This window comes from Micropterus dolomieu, linkage group LG01 (assembly GCF_021292245.1).
Source record: "Micropterus dolomieu isolate WLL.071019.BEF.003 ecotype Adirondacks linkage group LG01, ASM2129224v1, whole genome shotgun sequence".
In the NCBI taxonomy this organism is placed as follows: domain Eukaryota; kingdom Metazoa; phylum Chordata; class Actinopteri; order Centrarchiformes; family Centrarchidae; genus Micropterus; species Micropterus dolomieu.
In genome coordinates, this window is record NC_060150.1 from 36841698 (window position 1) to 36864435 (window position 22738).

The 22738-nt window shown below is 40.0% G+C and overlaps 2 protein-coding genes across 3 annotated transcripts in view; both read left to right on the forward strand.

The window, feature by feature from the left end:
• Window positions 1–15380, forward strand: part of oxsr1b (oxidative stress responsive kinase 1b) — a 42683-nt gene extending 27303 nt beyond the window's left edge. For both annotated transcript variants that reach the window (XM_046068365.1, XM_046068355.1), the window contains exons 5-18: window positions 4533–4588; window positions 4838–4947; window positions 5164–5265; window positions 5375–5508; window positions 5784–5832; window positions 7016–7081; window positions 7169–7291; window positions 9632–9667; window positions 10698–10871; window positions 11023–11078; window positions 11466–11518; window positions 11936–12004; window positions 12204–12268; window positions 12904–15380. In XM_046068365.1, the coding sequence (XP_045924321.1) occupies window positions 4533–4588; window positions 4838–4947; window positions 5164–5265; window positions 5375–5508; window positions 5784–5832; window positions 7016–7081; window positions 7169–7291; window positions 9632–9667; window positions 10698–10871; window positions 11023–11078; window positions 11466–11518; window positions 11936–12004; window positions 12204–12268; window positions 12904–12978 (1168 nt within the window). In that variant the 3' untranslated portion in view covers window positions 12979–15380. The remainder of the gene's footprint in view (window positions 1–4532; window positions 4589–4837; window positions 4948–5163; window positions 5266–5374; window positions 5509–5783; window positions 5833–7015; window positions 7082–7168; window positions 7292–9631; window positions 9668–10697; window positions 10872–11022; window positions 11079–11465; window positions 11519–11935; window positions 12005–12203; window positions 12269–12903) is intronic.
• A 2947-nt stretch (window positions 15381–18327) lies between these two features.
• Window positions 18328–22414, forward strand: slc22a13b (solute carrier family 22 member 13b). Its single transcript, XM_046055642.1, has 10 exons — window positions 18328–18702; window positions 19923–20026; window positions 20181–20335; window positions 20668–20839; window positions 20952–21072; window positions 21169–21263; window positions 21345–21559; window positions 21661–21769; window positions 21888–22082; window positions 22178–22414. Exons 1-10 carry the CDS (start codon window positions 18328–18330, stop codon window positions 22242–22244), a joined length of 1608 nt encoding a protein of 535 aa, XP_045911598.1. The 3' UTR covers window positions 22245–22414.
• Window positions 22415–22738: the final 324 nt, after the last annotated feature.

The following is a 22738-nucleotide window of genomic DNA, read 5'->3' on the forward strand; positions in this document are numbered from 1 at the left end:
AACCCTCTTTTATAGCCCTGTTAAGGCCACTGTAAGCTTGGCACCAGGATGTGATGTCACTGGACGTGATCCGATGGAGCTGCAAGGGGCGAAGGCTGCCAGATGAGAAAGATAAATCTTCTTGACAGTTTCATACTGTGGCTGCTCCCACCTGGCTACGTGCTGCCTGGTTATCATTTCAGTAGGCCATAAATATGAGAGACCACGCACATTTTGTTTATTTGTCAATATTTTTATTTATTTGGTTACAAAATAGAAATAAGCATCGTACGCCTGTTGTTCTTCTGTCTCACCCACTATTGTAACACATGGCTGGATGACTAGTAGGGTTTTAACTGCTGGTTGTCTTTCTTTCCTCTCCGTTACAGTGTTTCTTTGAACTTACATGGTGCATTGTGTTACCACCACTTCCTCCCTCCTCCTCCTCCTCTTCTTCCTCTCCTGTGAATGTTAATGACTATCTGCACTCTGCAGCCTTTTTCTCAGAGCATTACAATCTGCTGCAGTGAACCGTAGCCTCCATGGTTCTTGAATGAGTACGGGGGAGGGCGGGGGGGTTACAATCAGGCGGCCTTGATCAGTCTTTGTAAATGATGCAGCTTCATGGGTTTGTGGAGCATATTAAATTGAAATCCCACCTTTAAAATATTATTCATGTTGTTTCTCATGTAGACGGTGAGTAATGAAATGACTTTATTCAACTTTATTCATTCATTCACATAAAAGTCATCTTGACAAAGTATGTGAAACAAAAAGCCTCAAAGTCACTCACTGATTTATTAATTTAACAGAATGTCTTCTGATGACTTGATTCTTTCAAGTCTTGAATTTGATTGTTAGCGACGCTAATGGTCAGTCCACTGCTTTGGAAATGTTTCAACAACTATTGGGTGGACTGCCATTGAAATTGGTGCAGACATGTCATGTCCTTCCCCAGAATGAACTAAAATTACTTTAGTGATCCCGACTTCATCATTTAACAGCTAGTCCTTTTTTTCCTTGGACAAATGTCCAATAAGTTAGCAGGTTTTGTGATTAGTAATTTGCACTGGACTAAAACCATAATAGGTCCATAAAATACAGTGCATTGTTAGCCCAGGCTAAACCCTGAATCTGAAGCCTTGAACACCCACCGAGAGAGGGACAGTGGTTGTGTAAACGAGGAAAAGTATTTTGGGATGCTCCCAGACTTGCCTTTCGGTCTCAGGTGGTCCACTCTGCACCTCCCCTCTAATCCCTAAAAAGATCCATCTCAAGTGACTAGACATAAATCCCCCCATGTATGTGTACCCAAGGTGGAGGATGAACGTGTTCTCGATTAAGCACACTACACACTAGCGGTTATGTCAGGGCAGCAAAGTGACAGTGGGACGAGCCAGAGAGCCGCGGAGGACAGACGTCTGTTTGGCTGCAAACATTTCTGACGGCGGTTTTTCAGCAAAGGCTGTCATGTCCGCTTTCATCCACCCTTTCCCTTCCTCTACAGCATCCCGAGTGTGACAGTTACATAATTGAACTCTTCTAGACACAAATGCACAGCAGAGTTTTGCCACATGTTGTCCATAGACGGCTCATTTTGCCTGAGCTGATTACCGAATACACTTTAGAGAAGACTTCTATACAGTCATCTAATACCCTGCCCCGTGTGGTATCCCAGTCTGCTTCTTGATAGTTTTATTATCCCACAGGGGGAATCCCTATCATTTCTTTCAACCAGTGGTCCTAATATTTCACACATGCTGCATTCCTCCCTCTGCGGCTCCCTGTTTGCCACTCCCTGCCCCCGTCGCTATGAGATCTGTTGTCTGCGTGGTGTTTTACTGGAGCGCTCTCAGCAGAAGAGTCCTCTGCGCCCTCGAGAACACTCAGGTATTCAGCAGTGTTTAAACAAAGATCTGAACTGTGACCTGCAGACACTTGAGTCCCCTCAGCGCACTGTTTGTCTTGAGTGCGTTTGCTCGTAAAGATGGTACTTCTAGCTTGTAGCTGCAGGAGAGGCTTCAGGAAGAGTGCAGGAACAAAGGTGTTTTTAGTGATACAGATAAAGTTTGAGCATTCACTTGAAGTCGTAAGCATCCATAAGCAGTATTCTTTGTCTTGTCTCTGCAGAATGTGCCCCCCATCCCCATGGATCTGGTGGACTTGGCATGTGTTTATAGGCTATATGGATTTAATTATATCCCCAATAAAGTGGTACAGTGAGCCTTTGTTTCTTGGAAGCTGTGTCATGTCTCATCTCCAAGCCAGAACTCCAGTCCACCAGTCTATTTTTACCTTCATTGAGACCAACTTGGTTGCTGGAATGATCCAACAGCATTTGTCTCTCAGCTAAAGCTGCAAGTTTTTTACTCCAGTGCCCCCATCTGGCAGCAGGGTGAACTGCTCAGCTGTTGAGACCGCATCATTTGCCTGCCTGTCAGTGCAGTTTAAAGATCTGTCACAGGGTAATTTGAGCAAATGAAATCTGTTAGAAGCAGGCTTGTATTTGGGTGGTGCAACATGCTGAAGGTGGTGTAATGGCTGGCAGTGATCTGGGGTTGGACCACTTTGGTGTTCTTTGTCCCATCAAAGTCTTTCTCCCATTATTCTCTTTTAAATGTACATTCACCTTCTGACAGCATGGACAGCGTGACTGTTGTCCTCAGTGACCTTGTTGCCATCCTTACCTTTTCTCTCCTCGCCTCTCACTTGACCCATAGTCTGTTGCTATGACAACTCTGTCTGGGTGGCGAGGCAACAGCGTTCATTCTGTGTGGCAGACCGGCAGCCAGACAGCTGTCCCTGCTGAATCCTCTTATCACCACAAGGGGAGGCTGAACACAGATGAACAAATTAACTACAGACTTTGTGTGGTGAATAAAGTATAAATTAAAAAGGAACCCAGAGTGGTAGAACGGTGAAAGCTTTGACGCCTGTTTCTTGTACCAAGAAACAACAAGTTATCAGTAAGAAATCGAGTAAAGAAGAGATCCTAAGCTTGCACTCAGTTGGCAACATAATTCTACTTGGTGGAACTAGAGGATGTTTCAATAAACATAAACTAACACAGCGCAAGTGTCATTGCTAGTTTTCAGCCGAAGCAGTTGTCATTATCACGCCAAGCACCCACGTTGTTTAAATAGCAAATGCAATTGCACCCATCTGTGCACTAATGGGAGTGTTGGTTTTAAAATAAGGTATGGTCATACAAATTGTTGGCGCATTGCAATCTTGAGGCAGCAGAAAGTGATTGCACCATTGACAAAAACAGGTCTGATGTCAACGGCGCATTATTTCAAATTTTTTTGTTAATTTCGGGGCGCATTACTCTGATGGTAAGAGAGACACTGAGCACATTTACGCACTAAGTACAGCAGCGTAACTTCATTGATTATTAAAATCTCCCAACACGCTGACCGGATCGGTCAGGATCTAATGTTAATTCATGTTCTTTGTTGTTCTACACATCTAAACTGTCTCAAACACAGTCCAGGTTCATACAGTGAAACTGTTTGGAGTAAAGCAGCTGTCCTTCTGATTAACCCTGAGCTCCTTCTAAATTATTTCAGAAGCTAAAAGTTGAAATCTGTGTCCTCTGGAGAGTTTCCTCTGTCATGTTTATGTTTAGAAGGGGTGATAACGCAGTGGCTAAGACATATGCCTTTGGTGTGAGAGACCTGGGTTCGAATCCACTGTGAGACACCAATGTGTCCCTGACACTTAACCCGTCGTTGCTCCAGAGGCGTGCGACCTCTGACATATATAGCAGTTGTAAGTTGCTTTGGATAAAAGCGTCAGCTAAATGAATAAATGTTTATAACTAAAGTTTTTTTGTTTTGCTGCTTAAAGGCCCCATGATATTTGCGGTAACTTTAATGCGCACGTGGAAATGTTTAAAATGACTGACAGCAGGCTCTCTAATTATGAAAGTAAATTGTTTAAGAAAACACTCATACAGCAATAAAACACAAAAAACAAAAACGCATTGAAATGCAGCGCAGTGAGCATCCAGATGTTTTAAAGAGGAGACCGCATTTGTTTGTCTCTTAACAGACATGAGTTCAGACACTTCACTCATAATCCACAGAGCTGCAGAGTAACATTAGGCATCATGATCAGCACCCCCCACCCATTGAATGCAATTCAATCAATCAATTGATGGTTCCTGCTGTTCTTCCATTATAATAGCAATGCTCCAAGGTACAAGTGCACCTGACTTTTAAAGGGAAAATGCATTATTTATTTATATGTATTGCATGTTACGCCCAATACACACCCATAACTAATTCGCAGACTAAGTACAACACTTTTGAATCATGTGCTGGCACACTGACAATTTTTTCTGCCGTTAAACAAGCAAAATTGGAGTTGGAGACGCCCCAAACGCAACTGTGCCGTGCACTTCACGCCGTGCGCTTAGATCATTAAAATTGGACCCTAAATGTCTTTGTTCCTGTCCACTGTTTGATCTCCCTGAGCTACTGCAATCATCTTTAACAACTCTGTGTGAGAAGTAAATTTATCATTGTAAATTCTTGTCTTGTCTTCCACAGAGATCTCAAGGCTGGAAACATTCTCCTCGGGGATGATGGTTCAGTGCAAATTGCAGGTATTTGGCCTTGAGGCCTTTCAGCACCTGTTACCAGATCAGGTGTGAAGAAGTAGCCGTGTTGTGCTGTAACCTCATTTACCCCCTGTTGGACTGCCAGTTCATGTTCCAATATCTCAGTGTGTTTATGCACAGGCCGCTAAGTCTGTGGAGGAAAACAAACTTTCTTGATGATAACACTGACTTGCTGCGTTGGATCCTCTGTGTGTGTTTGTCTAATTTGTTTTCTTCTCTCTTCTCGTCCTTCAGACTTTGGCGTCAGTGCCTTCCTAGCCACAGGTGGTGACATCACTCGAAATAAAGTGCGCAAGACGTTTGTGGGAACGCCATGCTGGATGGCTCCAGAGGTCATGGAGCAGGTTGGTTATCTTTAGCTCATCTCTACAATGACTAAGCACTCCGGCACCATACAGTATGACTCTGGTGCTTGAATTTGCAGATGACATATGACTTCAAATGCTGAAAATGAGCCCATTTCCTTCCTATGAACTGTCTGTCTTTTTGCTGTTTACTCCGAGAGCGAACCCATTTTTTCCATGAGCAAAGATAAATGGTTTTAATATCTGCTTCCACAGGTGAGGGGTTACGATTTCAAAGCAGATATATGGAGTTTCGGGATCACAGCCATAGAGCTCGCCACGGGGGCTGCCCCTTATCACAAATACCCACCAATGAAGGTGAGAACGCTGTGGTGCGATCTGACTTGCCTAGAAATGTTTAGTTAACGACACAGAGCAAATGCCAAGTTGAGGGACGTTGGACTAAATGTGTTCTTGGTGTCTCCAGGTCTTGATGCTGACGCTGCAGAATGACCCCCCAGGCCTGGAGACCGCCATCACAGACAAGGAGATGGTAAAGAAATATGGCAAATCCTTCAGGAAGATGATCTCCCTGTGTCTACAAAAGGACCCAGAGAAAAGGTGTTGCCTTTACATAAAGCCTTAAAATATGTATACGTTTACACACCACATGATGCTTTACAGTGGCTCCCAGCAGTTATGTTTAATCAAAGGCATCAATGTTTTTGCCTTCTGTGTGGTAAAGCATGTGATTATGTGCAGTCAGTGCTACTGAGCACGTGTTAAACATATGTTGTGCAACAAACAGGTTTTCTATTATCAGAATTAGTTTATTAGTGGGAATAGAAAAGCTCAAATGAACACAGCTTATTTATTGTCATTCTGCTGTTTTTCAGGCCAACATCCTCGGAGTTATTGAAGCACAAATTCTTTCAGAAAGCAAAGGTAGGTGCTCGAGCACCCTCTGGGCCTGAGAGGGAATCAGTTACACAAAGAGTCAGCGTCGTCCCTGTTTCAGGCACCTGTTGAGCTGGTTGATGAGTAAAAGTCTGAGCCTGCAGAAGTGATTGGAGCTCAATGGCCTTAGTTTAGCCTGTTATTAATTGATTGGGCTCTAGAATTTTTGAAATGAAGGCAGTTCAATGTAGAAAAAGAGTCGATTGTAGTGCATCAAGAGATGAAAATAAACCAATAACGTCTCTCTCCCTGAGGTGTTTGCGTGAGTCAGGCTGCTTCTCACTTGGCTCAACATGTGTGACTGACCCAACCTAAGGGCCGTTGCAGCATTCCTCTCATTATTGACCACGCAGAGCTGTTTCTAACAAAAGGAGGGATAAGCAGTCTAACTCCCGCCTCTGGCTCACCGTACCCTAGCAACTACAACAACTAGAGCGCTGGCTCAGCAAGTCAGAAAACAACCTGGTTGGTTTGTTGGACATGACCCTGGTCGGCAGAGGGCAGGCTTTGTCATTGATTTAGAACAGATACATGACTTGTGTAAATGGCCTGTGTCAGCCTGCTGGAGAGATTTAAATGGCTATCAAGCAAGAATATGATTAATGATTTGCTGTTGTGTTGTTTTTTTAGGGAGCAGGAGTTTGTCTTTCAATAATAAAACATTTGAAATTTTAATCCCTACCATTTGAAGAAAAAAAATCGCACTTACAGTAGGAATGTTTGGTTTAAGAAGCATTTGAATAAATATTTAAATTAAAGATGAGCAGGAATGGTTAAAAGAAGCCCTAATAAAATGCCCCTTAAGAGTACATAGGTCTTGAGATGAGATTTAAAACAGAGGAATTCCATAACCTGGGAGCCATCACAGCAAAAGCTTGCTCACCACAAGTCTTGCACAACCAGGACGCTTGTTTTGATGACCTGAGAGGCCTAGTGGACCTGTACAGGGGGGGTCAGCGACTCACTGAATCAGAATATGGCTGTGAAAAGTTGTGTTAGGCTTTAAGATCCTAAATTTGACAGGAAGCCAGCGGAGCGAAGAGTCTTAGTCAGTTTTTTTTAACCCACATTATGGGTCGCAGTTCAATGCTCAGGTAATGTCAGGTAACAGAACAAACAGATATAGATGATTTTGAAGTGACAACCGTTCTTTTCTTTCCTCTTATCACAGACCCACGAGTATTTACATGAAAGGTTACTTCAGAGGGCGCCCACAATAACGGAGAGGTCGAAAAGGGTAAGATACGGCAAAGTTGTAAATCTATACTTTCTAGCTTTATCGCTAAGAAGACAAGCTCAGCTGTGTGTGCGTATGCGTTGACAGGTGCGCCGAGTGCCAGGCTCCAGCGGTCGGCTGCATAAAACGGAGGATGGTGAATGGGAATGGAGTGACGATGAGCTGGATGAAGAAAGCGAAGAGGGCAAAGCAGCCGTCGCGGCCTTAAGGGTGAGATGGACCTGCAAACCCGTTGTTCCCCTTCACACGCACACATGGAACACTGTTATACTCCATATGTCTTGTCTTTTTAATCGCTGTTTTATGTTGAAATTGTCATTCTCATGTCTGTGCAGTAGCATGTTTGTGCGTTGTCTCTCCACTGAGTCTCCCTTATGTGTGTATGTTCTGTCTGACGGCCAAGGAGCAGCAGGGGAAGCCTGTTGGCGCCACCAGGCGACAAGTGCGCTTCTCCTACCCACTCGAGCTGCCTGCGTCCAGGGTTGTTCTCTTGCCCCTACAATACAGATGGCATTCCCCTAACAAGGAAGGACTCTCTCTGCACGTGTTAGCTAGAGAGCATGTGACTGCTAGAAAGGGCAGGAAAGACCTTGAAGAAAGACGAGAAGGGGGAGAAAAGGGCAGATAACTGTTGTTGTTGTTGTTGTTAGAGAGAGGGCTGTAGTTTATCTTTACAGTTATGATTAACCAGGTTATCAGTAAATCTGTACACAGATAAGCTCTTATCCTCCAGATAGTAGCAACTTTGTTCCGGCATTGTATAACTTTACACTAATCTGTCAGAAGACAACTAGTAATTACCAGGCTATGTCACACAATTGGTTTGTTGAAAGGAAAGGTAAGCACAAATTTGTGCATGCTGTAGACCACAAGCGAGTCAAATCTGACCTTCAAGTTAACCGTGTCAGGACCTGTTAGTCAGCGCCTCTTTAAAGTGAGATGGTTTGTGTCTCATAGGAAGGGCGTGAGTGGTTTTTACTGAAATATGGCAGAGTTTGTAAAGGAGTTTGTGTCCACATTCTGCAAAATGTATTTCTTAAATTTTAGAGAATTTAAAATTGGTAGATACCGCTTTTTGGTAAAAGTATAATAGATAAGCATCAACAGTTTGCTCTGAGAGAGCATTATTTAATCATAGAAGTGAGAGTTAACTTTCCTGGAAGCCATCTGTATTTCCATTTCTCTTTCTAAATCACTCTTTATTTATACTGACCAAATCACATTTAATCAATTCAAGGACAAAAATTACTTAACAACCCTGTAAGTGATCTTCAATTTGAGCACTAATGACCATCAAGGAAAGATTAAAATTTTACAATATCTCTGCCGCTTTGATGCTACTTGACTGGCTACTTGTTGGCAAACTGAGCTTTAAATTCTTACACCAGCTCTACTGGATGTCATCTCAAAACTCCCACGAGCTGACTCTCATGTTTTTTTAATGCCAACATGAAATGATTACTCATCTGCCCAGAAAAAGATACATATTATTAGACAGCGGAGCCTGGCTGACTACCTGTGTGTCTGTGTGCTTTAAAGATTAGTACAGTCTCCTCAGTAACGGCCTGAACACGCAGTCGCTTTGTCTGAATCAGACAGGAGATTCCTGAGCTGATATGATTTCTGACATCAGCCAGGCGCCACATCACGTCCTCTCAGTCAGTTTGTCTTCATTTGGGCCTGCAAGGCTTCTGTCTGACTCTGCGCTCCTTGGAGTCGGTTTAAACTTTGTGGGGGTTTTTTTGCACACAAACAGTTTGACCATATAACAGTGTAACTTTCTCCTGATTTTGTTTTCACTTATGCCGCTTCTCTGCTTTTCAAATCTAAAAACAAAAACTTGCAATCGTAGAATATGTAGTTTCACTCGTTTACAACTCAGTTACCAGCACCTAGAGATGAGCTACATGTCTAACATCACTGTGAATGTGATTTTATTTCACGATATATGTAGTGACGTGGTACATTTTCTGGAAATTAAACTAAGAATGAGTTTATAGATTGAGTTATCAGACAAAAATGGATGTTTTCTGAAGTAAATACTTTAACAAATCATGTTACTTTATCACACTGATGCATAAATCAGGCCTGAATTGATTTGCAGTATTTCTTGAAATCACCTCATAGAGCCAGAGGATTGCTACCGCGCCAGACACTAAATTGCAAAATATCTACTGGTTGACACATTTCTGTTAATAAAGTTCAATTAAAAGGGGCTTTATTGGCGTTCACATTGCCAAAGCAAGTGTGAAATACAAAACTTTATCCCAGTAATGCTGTCATATGGCCCAACCATATCAGCACCACTTAGTGAAGTGTAGTTGAAGCATTATTTAGTATAATATCACTGTATTCCCCTTAGAGGAGATAATGATGAACTAAGCAGACCGATAAACGAGGAAAGTAAACGAGTGAGCTGTTTTTTAATCCGTTTCCCTCTCATGCTTTCTGTGTTCTTTGCATCCATGCGTGCTGTTTTTTTGCTTTGTTAAAGCCACCGAAGCGATGGCCTTCTCTAAGTGTTATCTTCCGCTGTCTGTTATTTAACAGTCACCAAGAGTGAAGGAGGGATCGCAGAATTCAGAGGTGAGTTTTAAAAGTTCTTTCTTCACCGCCGCAGTGCTTTAGTTGCTATGCACTACAAAAGCACTTTGTGCACCGGGATCACGGATGTGTACATATGTCAGACTCTTGCACAACAAATCTATTTGATCTAATTTAGAAATTGTCAACAGTACGGCACTGTATAACCTACAAAGTCTAACTAATCTTCATCTAGGAACTGGACCTTGAGTCCAACTAAAGTTTAACTTTTGTTTACGTGTGTAATGAATATGTAGTGGATACTGTTGTTGATGATAAAACCAGCCTTTCACTGCCACTGCAAGCCTGTGATACGAAATGCAGCCCATGTTTAGATTTAATGTGTATCAATTGTTCATCTCAGGTAGGCAGGTAAAAACAAATACTTGCTAATACTTGTTTGTATTTACTTGCACATGGGCTGGGCAAAAAAAAAATAATGAAAATTATTGCGATAAAATTTTCCTCTGTAACAATACTGTTTGTCTTTAACTTTCACTCTGGAGCAAAAAAAGCCTTTAAACTTGATAGAATCAATGATTTCACATTTATCTTGATAATTATCGATATTTAATGATATTAGATTTTTTACTGTGATAACCTTTTTGGCCACATCACCCAGCCCTACTTGCCCATTAAGCCTAAGTGTAGTAAATGTATAATCAACTGGTTGTGATGGAAAAATAGGATTTGATACATATGTTTCTTCTTTTAGGTAAAATTGATGGAAAGCAGTCATTTAAAATCTTCATTATTTTACTTTCTAAAGCAACTAAACAACAGTCAGCTGCTTACCGTTGCTTGGTTCAGAAAGTCTTAACATGTAAATATAACATCGGTTCCTTTCACCGTTGTATCAGACAACGTCTCTATAGCTACGCCTCTCTGCTGTGAGCAGTGTTATAAAATTTTCAGATAAAGTCATAAGAAAGTCATATTAAATACTCAAGAACTTTCCCCCTTTTGAGTCGTTTGTCCCATTTGACCACCGATGTGAAAGGAGGAGCAGGATTTGATGAAATTTCTCCTTCAGGGTTTTCAGACTTCTGAGCCTTTAAGTAGTCATCTCCAGCCGGTGGCCGCAGGTCAGGCAGAACTACCTCAGGCTGCAGGCCAGGTTCCACTGCAGCCCACACCAGTCAACACTCAATCCACTGCCCAGGCTGCGTCTCCCACGCCAGGTGTACCTGCTGCTGTTCCCACACAGGTCAGTCATTTCTTTCAACATATTTTCTTTTTCAAGACTTCAAATTTTTCGATCATCTGTTAACCACTGATTTTTATGATGTGACTCCCTCCCTCTTCTCCTTTATCTTTTGTTCTGCTCAAATCAACTGTCTTTATCTGTGTTTTGACAGGCTCTAGCTGTCTCAGGGGATGTCAATGCTCCCATTAGTTTGGTATTAAGGTTAAGGTATGTTTTCCTATTTCAACATAAAAATCAGTAGCCTGACATCGCCACACTGGTCCTTTTCAGATTTCCAGTTATCAAGGGGCACAGACCAAAATGCCTCTGGTTGTGAATGAATAGAGCTACAACCAGTCAGAGCAACAAAACATGGCACGTAGCACCGAGCAATTGGAAAAACAGACTACATTGTGCAGAGATGAGCTGTGACGGATATGTCTGTGAACAAGTGAACTAGGCGATTTTGCCTTCAGAATTAGAAAATACAAGGAGATATTAGAGCATCGTATCTTGCAGTTTCAGTTGAATGGAATAAGTCTCATGCATTTTGCCGGCCATCCAACGATAAACTTAACTCCTCTGATCTAGTCTCTCTCTCTTTCATCTCTTCAGAAATTCGAAGAAGGAGCTAAATGACATCCGCTTTGAATTTATGCCAGGGAGAGGTAAGTGGAGTCTCTTATTTTTTTAAGACAATCTCAAATAAAACCCAACCTCTGTTTTTTTTTTGGTATAACCAAGTCGTTTAAAATATGCCCTGAGGTTAAGAGTTCTTGGCTGCGAATGTCACATTTTGGGTAATCAGTAAGAGAAACAGATGAATTTATACCTCGTGTTTTGTGAAACTTGTTCTAGTGTGTCGGCTTTCCATCACAGCGGCCAACCACACTCACTCAGAGTGCAGTCCTCAATTTACTTTTTACCTAAACAATAAGAGGAACCAGCTGTTTTGACAAGAGCATCAGGAGTGTATTGGAATTTATGTATCCACAGTTGCAATCTTTAAATATGTGTTTGTTTTTATGAAGACACTGTTTTTGTCCACTTGTCACAATTGGTCTCTTATGCCCTGACTTTCTCAGACACAGCAGACGGCGTGTCCCAGGAGCTAGTGTCAGCAGGCCTGGTGGACGGGAGGGACTTAGTAATAGGTCAGTGATAAAATAAAAACATTCCTCTGCCCCTAAAAATTACAGAATAGTCACCTGAAGGTTAAAAATCCTGCTAGATCATAGGCTAAAAATGCCCACAGCACACTAAACCTTTTCTCATACTCAAATTTTCCTCTCTTTCTGAACATAAACAGCATAAGCGGTGTTTGTTGGACTGAAACAATGTCTTTCTTTTCAGTTGCTGCAAATTTGCAGAAAATAGTTGATGAGCCTCAAGCCAATAAAAATGTCACTTTCAAACTGGTGAGTGTCACGCCTTCATCTGTATAAACGATAACTGTTTTTAATGAAATCACTCATATACGTGTCTTCTTCTTGGAGTTTTATTCAAAGTAGTAAACCACTGGAATCTTTGTTTTTTACCAGACTTATTAGCTAGAGGAACAAAGATTGCTATTTTTATTTATGATTAACTGTCCAGCTTGCAGAACTTGATATTTTTAAATCTGAATGGGAAATGGATTTGGTGTTGAGTCTAACAAAAGGCTGCAGAGAGAGTTCATACACCTCAACTATTAAGTGTAAACCTTTATAACACCACATACATTTCATTTAACTGGAAAAGCCCACAGTAGCTGAGAGAAGTGATGGAGCACCTTTAAAGAAAGTATGGAAACAAAATATGGAAGACCTTTCTGAATCATGCTAAAACTAGCTATTTTTTTTATCCGGTATCTGTTATTTACCTTCCTTTGTCTGTGTAGTTCATTCAGTATTGGTATGTTAATTTTATTTAAATGCTCTAGATTGCTTAAAGGTGCCTGTGGAGTTGCCTTGTAAACAAACAAACATTTTCTGTTTACATTCAGGGCTAATGCAACTGTTTACTAGCTAGTTCTTGCTCATTGCGTTTTTATTCTTCCCTCTAATTTTCACAGGCTTCTGGAATTGAGGGATCTGAAATACCAGATGACATCAAGTTGATGGGCTTCGCTCAGCTCAGCATTAGTTAAACTGTTGTTCTACCTGGTACCGTGACTTGCCTAAAAAATGTGAAAACTGGAAAAAAAAAAATAGTTTAATGCATTTTTTCTTTCTATGGCTGTAAAAAAACCACTACTGCCAAAGAAAACAGTACAGTTTTGTCACCCATAGGATTATACAGCGCCGCCTCTTTGAATTAGGGGGTCCGCGGAAGTATGAGAGCGTACATTATCACTCAAAAAAAAGTTTACAGCGTATATGTAGAGGGATGCAAGTATCTCCAACAAACCGTTTTCATTTAACATTCTGGTTCCCCTTGTCCTGTTATTTTATTTTCTCTAATATGTTATGCATTTGCACAATCTGAACTAAAGCCCTTGAACCCTGATAAGTGTAACAATGCCTTATATATTCATCAGAACTACTGAATGCACGTTTTTGGGGGTCCCCAGTTACCATATGGAGCATTATGTTGTCAGAAGTGTACAAATGTGGTTTCAGTTGCTTATGTCAGACTTTTTAACTTCATTTTTGAGAGGGGGTAAGATGCAGCTTATTAAGCTAGCTAGAATTTAAATTTTAGACACACCTTCTGACTTTCTGTTTTGACACAAAGAGAATTAAATACATGTGCGTTCATTTGGGATTATTTTCACCTGTGGATTAATGCACATTAGATGCTCATATGAGTATTTACAGCAGGAGATGATGTATGTCCATGTTCATTGTAATGAAGGAACAGCGTGGCTCAATGACGCATTTTTTATAATTTTTGGCCAACAATGGAGCTCTAGAGGAAATAAGATACATCAGACTTTGGTTATACAGATAATATGTATTAGTAGAAACAATTCAAACAACAATTGTTGGTTTTGGCATTTTTATGGGACTTTGTTTAAAGCAAGAAAACTAGTGTATATCATCAGTCTTATGCTTTTAAGTATTAATACAATACAATACAAGTCTGCTGATGAAAGAGATAAGTGTGAGACAACCTAAAGAGACCACTTTTAAATTATAACACGTGATTGTCCAGTGCTTCAATTGCTATAACCTTGAACAAATTTACCTTATTATAAAACTTAATTTGATTAGGGGAAAGGAGTGCAACATAATACTGACTTTTGCCTTTGTTTTTTACAGTTAGACGTATTTGTGTTTTGCAATTGCCATATTGTTGGTCCCAACTCAAAATTAATGTAGCATGAAATAAGAAAGTCTGCGCAGAGAACCAACTTTGCCTCCGCTCGTTTTATACAAGACACCGGCCTGAGGTCTTTTTGCAAATTTGATTGTGCGTTGAAATTGTAGTCAGGTAAAAAGTTTTACAACAGCTGAAACCACATGTTTTGTATGGGCAGATGTGTCTGTGGTATTAGTTTGTGTCTGTTTGGAATCAGTTCCTCAAATTCTTCTTCTTCTTCTTCAAAAAAAAAGACTTAAGTACATTTTTGTTTATGTGGATTATAACATAAGTACTTGATTTAACCTCTAGTATGTAAATAATGACATTTGGCTTTGATTTGTTTTTATACTGGGTGTTTCACTCTTGGCCTTTTTTTCTGTCCTATGGCACGATTGTGGGTTGTAGCGCTGCGTGGAAGGTAGATGACGACACTGCAAATCTGGCTTTGAATGATCCCGTTTTGCAGGACATGTTGTCACTCACTGTATGTCGTTCATGACGCTCATTTACCTAAACATTTCAGCTTTTCCCTTTCTGCCTATTGAAAAGTTTGAATATATTTTACCGTGGAGCCACAGCTGTCCTGATGCACTGCTTAATGCCTGTCCACCTTAAATCTCCCCAGATTTTGAGCCTCCAACTCTTAATAATACCAAGTGGAGGCTGTTTACAGTACTTACTTTTACCCAACCCAACTGTTTTGATGATTGTAGACATTTTGAACGGTCAGAAATGGGTTTTGGATTCGGATGAAAAAAAGTCTGTTATCAGTAAATTCTTTAACCGCTCTCTGGGTATTTTTGTGCATCAGTGACAATGTTTGATAATTGAATGTGCATCTCGCAGTTATTGGCAGCGACAGCAGTTTATTTAACACTCTGCTCTAATGTGTAGATCTGAAACGCCAGCAAGGTTTTTCTGTTTAATTTGGTGATGTAATAATATCGTAACCCTCCAGATGCCATATTGAATGAAAATGAATGAATTTCTTGCTTGCAGATTAAATGTTAAGAGGAAATCTTTGTATTTTTGACTAAACGTAAAATTTTATGCTAGCCTTAAATTGAAAATGACCAAGTGTATTATTTTTTGTCCTTTTTTTTGGGGCGGGATATAACCTCAAGGTTTTGATTCAGATTTTCGGTGTCTTTGAAATGTAGTTCTTGTTACACGTGAAGATACCTGAAATAAAGATATACAGGTGTGTCGACCCTGTGTTCTCCTAAAAGTGGAGTGACAAAGTCAGCAACCCACTGTTACTCTTTTAAGTTTTTAAACTGCAGTATTCGGTGCCATTCTCCTGGTTTAGTCTGCAGCTGATGGCAGACAAGGACAGGATAGGTGTGTATGAGCCTTGAGGGAAGTGTGTGTGTGCGCGTGTGTGCATGTGTGTTGCATAGATTGAGCTCTACTCCTAACGGAGTTGACGATCTAATGGCTTTCTTCTCACTCTTTCTCCAACAGTCTCCGATGTCCTGCTTACATGTAGTCGAACAAAGCTGTAGCAACTGAACAGATGATCGGCAAAAAAAAACAAACACTTTAGTTCAGGCAATAACTCATCAAGGCTGTAATATATTTGAAGTTTCTGCCTGTTTTTTTTTCTTAATTCTTTCATTTGCTCTATTTTTGGATCATTTTGGAGTTCAAAGCATGTCTCTTGATTATTTTTAATCAATAAAGAATGAGCATATCAGCCACCTCTTAGCACTTTCTGTTTTTAATGTACATCATTACCTGTCATTTTGAGTAAGCTGTTGCTGTAAATAGATAAATAAATTAAAAAAATAATATTACAGTGAGAACCAGTTACTTATACTGAACGGACTCGAGAGCAACTTCAGGTGTGTTGCCATTTTGACTTTATATACTGTCCATGGCCTTCACTCTTATCTTATACATTCTCTATCTCTATTTATTTTATAGCTTTTTCAAACCGGAGAATTTCCCCCTCTGCTCTCACTGCCTTCAGGTTTATTGTCCTCACTATCTGTAGGTATGGCTACAATTGTCCTTTTACAACGCTTTCGTCCAGAGAAAGTCCTTATGTCTGTTTTCTAAACATTAAAGGTGCACTGCAACCATTAACAAGGAACAAGGTAGATCTATTTATCATTCTACAAGACAGGGCTGGATAATGAGATGAAGTTGTAGTTCCCTTTATGCTACTCACAAAAACAAACATGCAAAAATGATAAATGAATGATGAATAAATAAGTGTTTTACATGGTACAGTGCTGAGAATGAATTAAGGAGCCTTACAGCCTGAGGGAAGAAACTGCTCTGCAGTCTGGTGGTACGACAGCAGATACTTCTATGTCTCTTGCCAGGAGGCAGCAGGGTGAACAGGCTGTGGCTGGAGTGGGTTCAGTCGTTTGGTTTTCTTTGACCTCACCGATATCACTGATGCTGGGTAGATGGATACCAATGATCATCTAAGCAGTTTTAATTGCCTGCTGCAGAGCCCTCCGGTCCTGGGCTGTGCACAGCCAGTAGGTGATGTTTTCAGTCAGGATGCTTTCTATTGCTCCTCTGTAAAAGTTCACAAGAACTCGACACAGGAATATTCCTCTCGTAAGTTTCCTTATGAAATATAGCCGACATGTGAAGGGGGCACTCCTCCTTTTGCAGCCTTTTTGGTCACCTGCCACATGACTTTGGAGTTGTTGGTGTTGAGGTTTCTCTTCATCTGTATTAGGATTGCTCTTTAATAAAGTTGGGGGACAGAATCTTTAAAAAATGTCAAAAGCAGTGGGGCGAATGTCCTGTTTCTAGTCCCTGGTATAGATGAAGCTTCAAAAACCCTGGATCCTACAGTCCCAATAATTTACCTCAACAGTGTCTCCTCTTTAAAACCTTCAATTTATTGTAAATGCCTATGTCTTTCAAGCACCATGTCCCCAGTTTGTAACACGTTTTCCATTGTAGTCTCTAAACACAAGCTAAGATAACCCTGATGACATCACCAGGGGTTACTTTTGTAGCCTAGGCAGAGCTACTGTTTTCCTCAGGTAAGTAGTACTTCCCATGACAAATGAGTATATCTTCATGTGTTAAACCTCTAAAAACTTGATGTTTCTCTAAAAAATTAAATATATGACCAAATAATCAACCATCAAAGTAAAAAAAAAAAAAAAGAAGAAATGTAGCTATTTTTAAGATTTAAAAATTTCTGTTTAGTTTAAGTTTATGTCTTTGAATATCTGCCGGGTGTGAGCAATCTCATGTATCACATTTTACTGTGTACTTTTGACACGCAGCTTGGTTGAGACGTGTTTGAGTTTTTGCAGCAGCGTCCCTGTTCCTGGTTGCAGCATGTGGAGTGGTAAAAGAATAATAAGAAAATGGGATCGCTATGCCATACCTACTCCTGGGGAAAAAAACATTATGGCTGGTTCCAGTGATGTTGAAAGTACAGCCTGGATGTTTTCTATATTGTAGAAAAAGGATTACAAAATTAATTTTCTATTTTGTTCATTTGTTTTGGGCAAAGCTTGTGTTTTGCACTTGTGGGACACCATACATGAAAGATTTTTGGCTCCACATGTTTGTGACTTATCAGCGAGGAGTTGCTGGTTTAGAGATCGAAGACAAACATCCAGAAGAGCATTCCTGATAAATTTCTGATAAGAAGTTTTTGAGTCCCACTCTTTCTCCAAGTGCAGACACTGCTTATGAAACTAACCCTCGTAGCTTTCTAAAAGGGGTTGATCATTTGAGAAAGTCTTATTATAATCAGAAATGATCAGTTTTATAAAATTATATATGTCATAAGAGCGTCACATTTAACTGTTCACCGAAAGTTATTTGAACATGAAATGTGATTCCACATAGGGTGGTCCTCTTCCTCCTAAATCCTTGAAACCTTCTACCCTCCAGTGCTCTCACATATCTGCGGCACATTGTTTGTGTTATTCTCAATGTTCAGGTCTAAGGGTGGACATTGAGGCAGGACACAGATCTGGGCAGCTGCTCAACAGCTGGACTTCAGCCTGAGGGATCCTGACATGTCACATTTTAATACTTTGGTAGTCTGTTAGCAACTTGGCAGGTTGTAAAAGCACAGTGATTGTCAGTTTAAATATTAACTTGCAGAATGAGAGTCAAGTTGACTGACTGTGGCTGGATGTTGCTTAAAGCCCGAAACCTTTCAGTGTCCCACGCCGCACTCTGAGGACATTCAGATACCAATATGAGCAACTTTGGGCAGATCCTGAAGGAGATTGGGGAGTTTGGTTTATTTCAGAAACGTTTAGTGGCCGCATTATGCATCCCCTCCATGTTTACAGCCTTTGATGTGATTAGCCAGGTGTTTATAGGCATGAACTTCCCGCATCACTGTAACACTAACTGGATTTTGGATCTTGGGCCCAACCTGACAGATGAGAGACAAAGAAATCTCACCCTCCCAGTGAACAAGGATGGAAGTTTTGAAAGCTGTCAAATGTTCACACCTGTGAATTTGGATTTGGAAACCATTGAAGCATATGGGATAAACGATACAACTGGATGCATTAATGGGTCAGTTTTTGAGGCACCGAAAGGTGCCTCCAGCATTGTGACAGAGGTAAGAGATGCTTGTTTATACACCCAGAGAACAACACACCAAAAATTAAATGTATATATAAATATATATTTGTCTTTTTAGGCAGGTTAACATAGATTGTCTCCATTTATGTTAAGGTCCTTGTAAGCGTTAGTAATAGGTAATAAGGCTCTTGTAAGCCCTTTATATGATGCTTATTTACATCATTATGTGTTAATAAGACTATATAAGCGTTAATAATCAGCACATTTATTGTTCTAAGATATTATAAGCTCTTATAAGAAACTAATAACATGAATAAAAACCTTTATTTCTTATAATTGTTCATTATAGCCTTACAAACGAATTTACTGAGTCTTACTAACTTACATTTTCTGTCGTTTAACCTTTACTAAGCTTTTTTTGTTGTTGCTTTATTAAGGTTAAAAAACTTTATATACACATACACATACAGTTTTATAATTCAACTTTTTTAAAAGATTTTTTTTGTTGGCATTATGCCAAAGCAAAGTGGCCGGGCTGGATTTAAACCCAGGGCACTGCTTTAAGGACTCAACCACTAGATGAACTACTGGGATGCCTCTAACTGAATTATTTCTCTATTATATCGAGGTGATTAGCGATGATTTTATAGAAGGTTTTAGAATATCTTTTACTGTATAAAATATACCAAAATGTTAAAATGTACTATAATTTTACTAATAACTGTTGCATTTTTTTTCAAAGCCCCATCTGGTAAGAGCATTGCAGCACTGCAGTGGCCCTGGTTTGAATCCAGCCTGGCCCCTTTGCTAAAATAATAATCTTAGAAAAACAGTGTAATTGTAAAAGTATATATAACTGTGAATAACTGCATGATAAAGGATTTATTAACCTAAATAAAGTGTTGTTCTCACTTTAGATTTAGCTTTTATTAATGTTCTTAAGCAGTCTATAAATTATTAAATTGTGTCTTTTAAGCTTAAAAAATTGAAAAAAAAAGTGTATGATGCTAATTTTAACACTTTCATAGTCTTATTAACATATAATAATGTTATTATCCATCTTACAAGGACGTACAAGGGCCCTATTACCATTAACTAACACTGATTACAAGAGCCATGATATAAAGCACTTCGGAAAAACTTGCAAAGTTTGTGAAAGTATGCGATGATGATGGAATCACCACCACTGTTATAAAGCCCCCCTTTTCTGTATTTTCTGTGGTCTTCTTCTCCTTTCACCATCCTTTCTGTACTCAGTTCGACCTGGTGTGTGACAGGAGCAGTTTGATTGAGGCATCGCAGTCCATCTACATGGCCGGTCTTCTGGTTGGAGCGCTGGTGTTGGGGCAGATGGCTGACAGGTACACAATCACTGCAACTTTATGATTCTGAACTCTGCGCATTTTACTTTTCAAAGAAACTATTTTATGCACACAGTGCATCTGCTTAAATGAAATAAATTGTGCTGATTTTCATTCAAAGCTCAAGTACAAAGTACTTCCCTTGTCTTTGTAGGTTCGGTCGACGCTTCGTGGTCCTGCTTTCACTCTTTCTCCTGCTGTTGTTTGGTGTCGGTGCTGCTTTCTCACCCAACATCTATGTTTACATGGCAATCAAATTTTTAGGTGGCATCTCCATTTCAGGCATTATTGCTAATGCATTTGTGATAGGTAGGTAAAATGCTCACAACTGAAACTCTCTTCTTTAGAAGATAAGGTGGAAATTATTCCATTTGATGAGCATTGTTTTTATTACAAATAAAGTCACTGATGGTTAAGTTATATGTGTTGCATTGTTGAGTGTTGCATGCATTGAATTGTTGATACTTTCGCATTACAGACGCATACATATATTTAACTTAAAGTTGTCACAATTACAGTGAAATTAGTAACAATAGGAGTAGTAAGTATTAAGTTACACACACACACACACACACACACACACACACACACAACCAACTTTCTAAAAAAAGGGCATTTCTGTCTGTACTATTGCTTTGAAGGTGGAGAGTGGAGTGATTCGTCCAAGTTTGCTTTGTGCACCATTATCAGCCACTCTTTTTTCCCTCTTGGACTGATGGTGTTGTCTGGCTATGCCTATTTGATCCGCAACTGGAGGATCCTGCAGCTGGTGCTCTTCAGCCCTCTTGCCCTTGTTCTGGGAATCTTTTACTGGTCAGCAGCCTCTCATGCCACTACTTGGATTTAATGCTAATGTCTACTTTAGTCTATTAATAAAATAAAGTGTTTATTACAGTTTGTGATCATGGACGTATGTATCAATTAGGATTCTTCCAGAGTCAGCTCGCTGGCTCATCACCCAGGGCAGGAAGACGGAGGCCATAAAGGAGATCCGGAGGGCAGCCAAGGTGAACGGAAGGAAGAGCCCGGAAGATCTGCTTGACAAGGTGAGCAGCATCAAAGACACCTTGACTTCAAGCAGAATCAAACACAAAAAAGCTCTAAAACAAATATAACTAAAAAAGTACACCTACATTGTTTAGCTGGAGGTCGAGGATACTTCCAAAAGAGGAAGCATGCTGGACATCTTTAGGATATCATATCTGAGAAAACGTGCTCTCATAATGAGCTACGTCTGGTGAGTATTTACTCACAACCACAGCATTACAGCCGTACATTTCTGGTTGCACTGAAGACATTTCTTCCACTTTGTTAATAGGTTTGCAACAAGTCTGATGTACTATGGACTAAGCCTGAATGTTGGCAATTTCGGTCTGGATATCTACCTCACACAGTTCATCTTTGGCGTAGTAGAACTCCCTGCACGTCTGGGAAGTTTGCCTCTCATCCAGCACTTCGGCAGGAAAATCATTCTAGCAGGGGTCCTGTTGTTTGGAGGATGTGCTTGTCTTGGGATACTTGTCATTCCAAGAGGTACTTTGTTGTATAATAATGGGAGTCTGTGATATCTTCAAACCTGCATTCTGACAAAACGTACGTTTACATTTTTATCTGATTCATTATTTGTCCATCAGATCTTCCTGTAGGGGTAACAGTCATAGCTGTACTGGGAAAATTTGCAGCCACTGCCAGTTTCTCCATAATCTATGTTTATACGGCAGAACTATACCCGACCAATCTAAGGTAAAGTAGTTAATGCCCCAAAGGTAAAACATATTATACTTAATATTTGCAGAAAATGCCATGTTTTCTATTATTACTTGCTGTGAGATTGCTGATAAGTCTAATGTATATCTGGTAGGCAGAATGGTATAGGTCTAAACGGCATGTGCGCCCGTGTGGCGGGCATCCTCGCTCCACTGATTAGGCTCCTGGACGTCTACCATTTCACCATCCCCATGCTGATATATGGCATCATCCCAATTGCTGCTGCAGGTTTCTGTTTATTACTGCCTGAAACCTGTAATGCTGAACTCCAAGACCATGCTGAACTCACGTGAGTTGATGAACCCTTTCACAACAGAGTGTTTACTTCACTTAAAAGAGAATCAAAGCAATTCTATATGATAATCTTCTTGTTTTTAATTTCAGAAACCCAGAGAATAAGACTGTTGAGATGGGATCCTTGTCTAACTCAGAAAAGATCACAAAAATGTAATTTATATGGATCTAGCTTTTTTCTAGTGTTTCTTTTTTCATATCAGAGAAAAATTGTTTGCCTATTCTCAACTGATAATTGGCAGCAAGAATTTATCAGAATGCTGTTACCTAAATGCAAAGATTCAGCTGAATCATGTTTAACTTGTAAATTATTAAACTTAATTTTTATTTTTTGCTACAATCTGTGAAAAATGTTTTACTACTACAGAAGTTATAGACTGTTTGATAGATCTTTATAGGCTATATTTTAACTTATGTATATATGTACATTTGCTATTCTGTTCTGACCCCATAAAAAAACATTAATGTTGCTTTTAACACTGTTGTCTTGCATCTGTGTTTTAAAATGTAAAAAGTCGCTCAATATTACTGCTTATTATTTTTTATTGCTAGTATTAACACAGCCTTTTCACAGCCTTTTCCAGGTGCCAAGTGCAAGCTAATTGCACTGGACTGAAGGCAAATGTAACACATCTGTGCTTTTTCTGCTTT